This window comes from Gavialis gangeticus, unplaced genomic scaffold (assembly GCF_001723915.1).
Source record: "Gavialis gangeticus isolate Ggan-Ray unplaced genomic scaffold, GavGan_comp1, whole genome shotgun sequence".
NCBI classification, from domain to species: domain Eukaryota; kingdom Metazoa; phylum Chordata; order Crocodylia; family Gavialidae; genus Gavialis; species Gavialis gangeticus.
In genome coordinates this window covers 5778843-5788461 of record NW_017728991.1, presented here as the reverse complement: position 1 = coordinate 5788461, position 9619 = coordinate 5778843, and the positions used below count along the sequence as shown (strand labels likewise).

General features: G+C 37.3%; 1 protein-coding gene across 2 annotated transcripts in view; it reads left to right on the top strand.

The window, feature by feature from the left end:
• Positions 1-9619, top strand: part of CEP112 (centrosomal protein 112) — a 364802-nt gene that overhangs the window by 107359 nt on the left and 247824 nt on the right. For both annotated transcript variants that reach the window (XM_019516523.1, XM_019516514.1), the window contains exons 9-12: positions 461-547; positions 3788-3887; positions 5822-5940; positions 8429-8572. In XM_019516523.1, coding sequence (XP_019372068.1) covers positions 461-547; positions 3788-3887; positions 5822-5940; positions 8429-8572 — 450 coding nt within the window. The remainder of the gene's footprint in view (positions 1-460; positions 548-3787; positions 3888-5821; positions 5941-8428; positions 8573-9619) is intronic.

Sequence of the window (9619 nt, the reverse complement as noted above, 5' to 3'; positions counted from 1 at the left end):
AGCATATTCAAAAGGAATTTTGTTTATAATAAGAAATATCAGAAATGATGAACTTTCCCAGAATAAATGAGATCTGCAGGATATACCTGATGTTTTGTATAACTTAGAAAAACACCTACCCAGAAAATTAGAGCTTTTACCCATAATTTATGTATTGGCACAAATGCTAAAGATTTTATCTTGCAATGTTTGTTTAAAAACAGATTAGTTTTCTGGGCAGTAGCAGTTGTCTCTATTATCAGCTAAAATCTTTTATAATTTTCTTTTTAAAATAAATTAAAACCTTTTATAATATTTACACAGTATAATTGCAACTGAATTTTTCATGTGCATTTCCCTTGGGGAGGGGGTGGGGGGGACAGGGGGAGGAAAGATTTTCTTTGTATAATCAGAAAACTTTTTGTAAAGGCCAAAGTATAATTACTTGCATTAATAACAATATGATTGTTTTCTTTTAAAGCTGGGAATGAAAATAAAAATAATGGAAGCTAAATTTCATGAAGAAAAACTTAAATTACAGCAAAAACATGACGGTGATGTTCAGAAGGTAAGATCTGTGTAGAATTTATTTCCAAAAGTATGTTCTACATTATGCATATTTATACATATTTATATAGTATATAAATAGTTATATACTATATAACTATTACGAAATAATCCAGAGCTGCATTTAATTTCTGTAGCATTTTCAAAATAACAATTCATTTTGCTTTAAAATAAGACTTTATGCTTCGCTGTAGTTTGCAAAAGCTGCTATGAAAGGAAGAGCTATTTTTGCATGAATTTGGAACGGAAAAATGTGTTTGTGAAAATAAATTAATGGTTGAGGGAATGTTATTCTAGATATGTATATTTTCAAGAAGATTTGCTTTCACAATCTAACAATTTCTGTTGAATGTGAAAAAGAATCAAACTTCATCTCATGGTGAAACTTAATCCTATTACTTTATCATTAATTAAAGGCCATCTTCTTATTTTTCTCCAAATTCCAGCTTTTTTGAATTCTGTATATACATTTCTATTCATTAGCTCTGGTCAAAGTTGTTAAACTTTTTAAGTTAAAAATCTTCTTTTATTTTAATAGTTTAAGTGAGTTTTTCAGTGTGTGTTCATATAGTACAGTAATAACACTTGGTCTTACATCTGCATTTTTTTACAGTTGTATAATTAGGTAATCCAATTATATTAGATTGGATTTGATCTTATACTACAAAACACCATTTTGGAAACAGTTTAAAGGAAAGACTCTCAACCAGTACTGTTTATCTTGGTGCCAAGCTTTTAACACATGGGGTCAAATCCTGCAAGGTCCTTCATGGTTCTTGCAAGGTCCTAATCATGCTTTATTTTCATGGACTTAGTGAGAGTCAAATGCTCAGTATCTTAAAGGATCAGATTCACAAGAATTTTTTCTAACTTAGGTTTAGTGTTACAACGTCCCTTTTTTTTGTTGTTGTTTTTTCCCCCCTCAAAACTGAGTCACAGACTTGGAGGAAGTCAGTTGACACAACACTGTGACACATCAAAGCATCCTTAAAAGGAAGTTAATATTTGGTCAGGTGCATATTTGGGTCATCTGTTCTCAGTGCTTGCAAGTGTAACTAGCTCGCCAAGATGAGAATCTAAAGGAAGCATCTTTGTGAGAATAAGGAATAGCTGAGATGCTTTCTCGTTTGCTTAGTTGTCTTTTTCGAACTGCTGTTAAGATTTCATCTTTTGAAGTTTGTTTTATCATGATGGGGGTGTTTTAGAGACGGTTAAATAGCATCATAGTATTTAAAGATATAAACCATTTCAGGTAGGTGGGAGTAGTATTTTATTTGGAGGAGGACACCTCTGATGACATGAGATTTTTTTTGGATTGGTATAAAATATTTATAGCATGAAGATAAACATTAAGTTCATAATATTAAAATATAAACTGTAACCATATGTACAAGAAATATGCCAATTGTATTTTTATTTATGCAATAATCATAGTAGAGTACTATAAATTCACTTGTTTTCTAGAAACTTAGTGATAAGTATATTTGTATAATGCATGGAACAGATTGTCATTTGCCATCATACAAATGTGTAATAAAGCAGAACTTCTTTTTATATATTTCTGAAACGTATTGAAAATTTGAGATGCTTCTAATTAAACGGTATGGTGCAGTAAAAAATTAAATAAAAAGAAGACAAACTAATATTTTAATAGAATTGTGTGCACCACAAGAAATAATATATTATAGATTATAGTGATACATGAAGAATATAATTTAATCCCACATCCTCATAAGTGCCCACTTTGACTTCAGAAAAAAAAGTATGTTTTTGTAGTTAAAAAAAAGTGAAAGCTACAAGCTGGCATTTTCCGAGGGGTGCCTCGAGTATATTGAAGGGAGTCTTGAGTCTACAAAATGTTGAAAACCATGGCAATACACTATAAACTGAGTATGGGTGTGGTCTTGTTGCAAAAAAAGGTCAATGATATGCTAAGTTGTATTAGAAGGAGTGTCACCTGCAAATCAAGGGAAGTGACTCTTCCATGCTGGCAAGGCCTCACTTGGAGTGCTGTGTCCACATTTGGGCCCCCCACTTCAAGAAGGAGGTGGGCAAATGGGAAAGAATCCAATGGAGAGCATCAAAAATGGAGCATGGGAAACCTGACTTAGGAGAAAAAAGCTGAAAGAGATAAGGTTATTTAGTATAGAGAAGATAAAACTGAGGACGAGATTTGGTAACAGTCTTCAAATACCTAAAGATGATTATAGAGAGGATGGCGATGGGCTTTTCTCTGTAGGCATAGGGGACAGGACTAGAAGCAATGGATTCAGCCTGCAGTAGAGGAAATTTAGGTTGGAGATTTAAGAGAAACTCTCTGAATCTGAGGGTGGTCAGGCATTGGAACAAGATACCTAGCAATGTTGTGGAATATCCATGCTTGGAAACTTTCAGAAGTAAGTTAGACACTCGGCCAGGAAGATTTGGTCAGGGATGATGCTGCCTTGAGCAGGGGGTGGACTGGATGACTTTTGAGGTACCTTCCAGCCCTACTTTCCTATTACCCTATTTTAAAATGCTTATCAAATGAATGCCTAGGTTTCAGTTCTTGATTTTTATCTCACTATTGTCTTCACTGTGTTAATGGATTCCCCCACCTTTCCCTGAGGTCCCAAAGGGATTTGTTGAGTATTTAGCAATATGTTTGGAGTTACTCTCAGAACCTTTAGGGTTGTTGGTTGCAACTGTGTTGGTCTTTGGGAAGGTTCTTTGGGTTGATACGATATCCCCTATTAGACCAACTAAGTAGTTGTTAGATTGTCTAATAAAAGATATCACTAAATATTTAGTTGGTCTAATAAAAGAGATCACATCTATCCAAAGAACTTTGTCTGTCTCTCAACCTTTGTATTTAAAAAATCTGGATATAGTTGGTGAAGAGTTTTTGATAACAGAAAGAAAAAATCATTATTTTCAGGGACAATCCTTTGCATAACATTTTCTCTCTTTCTCTTCACTTTGATCATGCTAAGGTCATTTACATTAACATTTGTTGCTCCCTACTTCATATGTTGCTTCCTGCTTCCCATTTAAAACCATTCTTTGACACTACAGTTGTTTGCTATGGAAAATATAATACTTTTTATGTTAATTATTTCTGTGAGGCAGAAGGATCTCTTGAAGGCTACCTATTTCTATATAAAAAACCTCCTCTTCCATTCTTAGGTATCTGCATATATTATATTGCATGTTGGTTGTAGGTTGTGTTTCACAGGTTTAAATTTATTAATTTCTATTATAGATTCTGGATAGAAAGAACAATGAAATTGAAGTACTGAAGACTCTTTACAAAACTAAACAGAATGAAGCTGAAGAGACTATTAGAAAGCTGGAGAAGAAAGGTGACGTTAAGAGTGACATTCCACTTTGGTGATTCTGTCTCCTTTAATGACTGAACAAATACTGGTCTTCATGTTCAGTTTCCTTTGAATTTGAATGCTGACCCTAATTTTTTCATTTAGATACGGATGTTTATCCATAGCACTCTACGCTGCTGTTTCCAGAACAGCAGTGAGTTTAGCCCAACATCATATTGTTGAGTTTAGCTCTTCATAATTGTTTAGAGGCTTGAAATACCACAAAAACAGTCTCAACGTTGTTTGAAGACTGTCTAAAACAGGGGTCAGCAACCGCCAGCACGTGTGCCGAGCATGGCACGTGAGGCCATTTTGTGTGGCATGCCGCTACCAGCCTGGGTTCTAGGCAGGTGCTGCCAGCCACGAAGCCTGGGCTGCTCCCAGCAGGCAGCTGCAAGCCCTTCTGCAAGCAGACCGGGCTCTGTGGTTGGCAGCAGCTACCCAGAACCTGGGCCAGTTGCAGCCATGAGGCTGCAAACATCTGCTCTGGGCTCTGGCATTAGCCTCCACACTGGCAGGTGCACGCGTGCCTCCAAGTGGACGGTGGGGGAGCAGCCTGAGGCAGCGCAGCCCCGGGCCTCTCCCCCACTGCTGGCACAGAGCTGATGAGTGGGCAGGCTGCAAACATCTGTGCCAGGCTCCACAGCCCTGGCATCAGCTCCATGCTGGTGGCGACTGCACATGCACCTCAGAGTGGACAGCGGGAAGGCTGTGCTGTCTCAGACCCTATCCCTGCTGTCTGCTCCAGAGTGCTCGTGCACCCACCAGTAGGAAGCTGATGCTGGAGCCCAGAGCAGCTGTTTGCAGCCTCCTGGCTGCAGCCAGCCCAGGCTCTGATAGCTGCTGCCAACCATGGAGCCTGGTCTGCTTGCAGTTGAGCCCGCCTGACTCCCACCCGCTCTGAGCCCAGCCCCAGCCCAGCCCCCTGCCAGAATGAGGTTGGTGCTGTGCCTTGCCAGGAACACCGCACCTTTTGCAGGCTTAGCTGTGCGGGGTGGGTGGGTGGTTGGGCTGATGGGCAGGCTCTGGGCCAGGGCCTCAGCCAGCTGTGCTGTAGCCTGGGGGCTGGCTCCCTGGGGAAGTGCAGGGGCTGTAGCGGGACCAGGGCATGGTTGGGTCAGAGTTTGTCCAGTGGCCCAGGAGCCTGGCTCCATGCACCTGTGCATCTGGTTCTGTGGGTTTGTCTGCCTCTGTCTGGTTCTGTGCATCTGTGTGCGCACACGTGTCTGGTTCTGGATGCGTGTGTGCATGTCTGTTCTGGGTGTGTTCTGGTTCTCTGTGTTTGTGCACGTGGTTCTCTGTGTGCATGTGTGTGTGTCTGGTTCTCCCTTTGCTCTTCTTTTTCTTTCTCTTTCTCTCTCTCTCCTTTTTGTTTTATTTGTCTCTTTTTTCTCTCTCATTGCAACATGCTCAATAAAAAAGGAATACACAACAACAAAGGCAACATTTATGATTATTGAATATACTAATATGCAGTGCATCTTGCCATGTAACTGCAGCAAAGATAGACATTGTGGTTTTTTCAGCACTCCAGCCAAAAAATGTTGCCTACCCCCAGTCTAAAACTATATAAAAAGTCCATGTAAACTTCCTGTTATCTTTCTGCCATTCTTCTAAGTTAAAAAATATTCATTGTGCCAAATCTTGATTAAAAGGTAAGTAAAAAGTAAAGTTGCAAGAACATCTCATATTTAAATGTTCAACTTTATGTCATAGAATTGAAATAAAACATTTGTAAGGAAGTATACATGCATGCACACACTTACTGTCTCAGGCACAAAATGTTATTAAGAGCAGGAAATTATTAGAAAGTAGGGTCAGCTAAAAGACTGAAGTTATCTGATTGCATGTTGCCAACATCATAAGAATCCTAATGGCATTTGTTGAATTGGTATATTGATTTTCTTATTTTATCACAGTTCAGACCCTTGTTCGCGAGTCACAAGTTGTCAGAGAGGCAAAGGAAAAGCAGATTGTGGAATTAAAGAAGTTGTGTGAGCAAAGCACAGATTCTTTGAACAACGAGTGGGAAAAAAGGGTAATGAACAACACGTTATTTTTTTTTTTAAGTCTGAAGACCTCTGTTAGTAAAAATATAGAAAGATCAAATGTATATTTCATCAACTTGATAACAATTCATTAAAAGATAAAAAGGAAATATATCACTTTTGAAGTTATTTCCCTGTATTTTTTTTTTCGTTTCTAGAGTGTAATTTGCTAGTTTTAATTTGCAGACTTTTCGCACAAGAGATCTGGGTAAATTTGAGCCTGTGCCAAATTTATTATTTCATTTTGTACCTGTGACCATTATATCCTGTCTCTGAGCTGAAAATGCTATATAGAGACGTCACCCTCAAGAACAGTTGAGTAAATGCCAGTCTTTTTGCAGGCTGTCCTCTGCTTCTATGTCACCCTTTTGACAGTCGATCTAGCTCTAGGAGCCATTAGGAAGGTGTCCTTCAGATTCTTCTTGTTCCCCTTTTAACTGGCTTGGAATTTTAATGTGGTGAACTGTTGCTTCTCATTGCCACAGTGACTCTCTTGAATAAATAGGTGTATACAGACATGCAAAAAAATATATATATAACAATTCACTTTTCAATTTAAGGCAGCACTAATGGATATTGAAAGGCATCTATCATAATACAGCTCTGACTCCAGAATATTGAAAGATATTCAGATAAGCCATTTGAAAAAGAAAAGGTTGCTGAAAGTGCATAGCACCTCCCTTATAGGTGTGGTGTTCATTTTACTTCTTGGAGCCTATACCTATGAACAAAGGGCCTTGTTATTTTTTAATTCTTGTCACCAGAGGGATTGCTCATAAATGTTTTTCACTGTATCAAAGAATTTGAAGAAGGAGTGCTTATGTTTCTTTTTTTTAGAAGAACAATACCCTGACCTTGAGGTTGTCATTCTTACTCTGCATGAACAATTAACTAGCAGGTGCTATTCCCAAAGCTGTCATTGTCATCAGTTGTTACCATTATGCAAACAGTAAAACAAACAAAATATTTTCATCTACAAAACAAACGGGCAATGTGAAAAGTCATGTTACCTCTGAAAAAGGATTAATAGTATAACTTTCAAAGAAATATAATAAAAATGGACAGGTAAAGTGTTTTTATGATTTTACTTTTAATTTTACTTTGCCCCTTCAGCCCATTTTTCCTTAGTATAAACACTGATCTTTGCTTACATATGTCATCACCATGCTTTTTTGTGCACAAGTCAAGTTGTTCACAAAACACTGGGCTCATTTTGGTGATGCTCTGTTGTGAAACCAGAGAGTCTGTATATCCAGTATGATTTGGAGCCAAAAACCTGGGTTGATTCAAGTAATAATGATTGTCCTTCAAAATAATACGTCATCGGTTACATTTTCTGATTTTTTTTAATATGGCCCAGTTTTTAATCAAGAAGACAAATTTATAACCTTTTAATAATACCCTGCTTAATTCCAATAATAAAAATTGAAAGATTGATAAATTTTTGCTGTGTGTTAATCTTTTAACTTTTTTAAAACCGTTTTTACGTCCCTGAGAGCCGAGATTAGTACTTTGTATTTCTATTGTAAGATTATTTCTAAAATGTTCTTTTCAGAAAAAATTCTAGAGCTGAGAAACACTGATTTTTATGCTGCAGATTTTTTTTTTCATTCTAACCATTTTGGGGAAGATTTCACAGCATACAGCAAAGACTATGAAATGGTGGTCCTAATTATACAATACTGCATATTTTGACCTATGATAGTAATCATTTGTTCAAAATTATTAGCTTGTATTCAGGCACCACATAAGAAGACTGACCCAGTTTTGCTTTTTCACTAGCCTGTTTGCTAAAGAGAGAGACTTTTGAGTGGTATTTGTATTTAATTATAAAAATTGGAATACATTGGCATGCAGAGAATGCTTGCAGAGCGTTGTCCATTTGTGCATCATTGCATATTCTTTTGGTAGGTCATCATCCTGAATGCAAAGAGCTTGTTTGAACCTTGAGTGACAAACAGTAAAGTTGTATCATCAAGTTGCCAATCTGGGTCGGGTTAGTTAGACACAAGATTATTTCTCTTTAGGTAACTTTTTGTGTTTGTATTATTTAGTTTTAAAGCTTCTAACCTAGAAAGGTAAGTGGGTATTTCTAAGTTTCAAACCACATAAATTTTAGACATGGAGATAATTAAAGTAAAGAAAACAGTTCAGGGGAACAAAATGTTTCTATAGTAATAAATTAAGAAGTCTCCACATGAAAAATGATGATCAATTTAAATGTTAAACATAAACAGAATATCACAAAATGAACTGTAGAAAATGTGACTATATTTCTTTGCTTTTCCTAAGCATTACTCTTTTTTTATATTATTATTATTATTTCTTCCTTCAAATTCCAGAACATTGGTACAATAAATTTTATTACCATTTAATGATGAATGGAAAAATGACCTGGTTTTATTCTTGAGTTAAAAAATGCCAGCTGTACAGTCTTTTAAATCAGTGAATAACCTGGTAACATTTTTTTAAACATAGCTTCACAATGCTGTGGCAGAAATGGAGAAGGAAAAGTTTGACATTCAGAAGAAACACACAGAAAATATCCAAGAACTGCTGGAGGACACAAATGCGCGTCTTAGTAAAATGGAGGCAGAGTACTTAGCACAGATAAAGGCAACTGTAAGTTTTTTGCGAATTGATAAGGACTACAAATATTTGTTGCAGCCTTCAGGCTTCATACATCTCTGGATACTGACATGTTTGATTTCTTAAAACAGTGCATAAGGAAAGCAGGACTGAAAAGACTTATTTCTGTTTTGTCCCTCTGCAAAAGCGTGCATAAGTATTGCAGAAAAATGTTTGAGATACTATACTATCATGCTGGAACACTATAAAATTGCTTCTGCAAAGGAATAATAGAAGTAGCACTGTTTTGGTTCCAGAGTCTGAGTAATGCATTTTTGTCCCTCACAAGGTCCAATTAGAAATATCTGAATTTTATTTCCCTGCTTCTTACAGTGAAAAATGAAATTAAAGTCAATTTTATGGCTTTAGAATTGTGTTGGTAGCACTGGCAGATAAAATCCGGTGCACTATGGTTGGCTGCATTGCAAGCTTCTCCAGCCTTAGTCAGTCTTCCCTTTTAAAGACCAGCAGCTGGTCCTAACTAGAGGGAGGAGCAGGGAAGTCTGATGGAAGGCCCTTGGGTGACACTGACCCCAGGGGTCCCTCCCAAGGGTGGGAAGGCAAGGCCAGTTAGTTGTGAGTTTGCATGGGCTGGAGTTCCTTTGTTTGAATGGTTCATTTTATGTCGTTAGGGGAAAAACAGCTGAGGAAACTGCGGAGCAGACTGTCTTGTTCTTGGTTAGGAACCATATCCCATCCTATAACCACCAATGTGTCTCTGCTCTGTAGAGATCTTTAGGAGTGAGGATGAGAAAGCAGAGGTCTGTGCTTGGCTTTTATGCTGAGACTCCCTACAGCTGTATCGTCTGTGGTAGGCTTGTTTGCCAATATTTGTTCATGAGAAATGTAACTGAGGTGACCATTTCATTACAGTAGACAACCTGATTTATTTTTGCCATTAACTTCTTTTTTAATTGGAAAAAGAGCCAGAATACAGATTGCAAATGTTTTCTGAAAATATTTCCTGTCATTGATTTTTTTACTGAGACAACTATTCTCTATCTCTTGCTGATCCCTGTCCAGAATGCTGAGCTGTTTCTG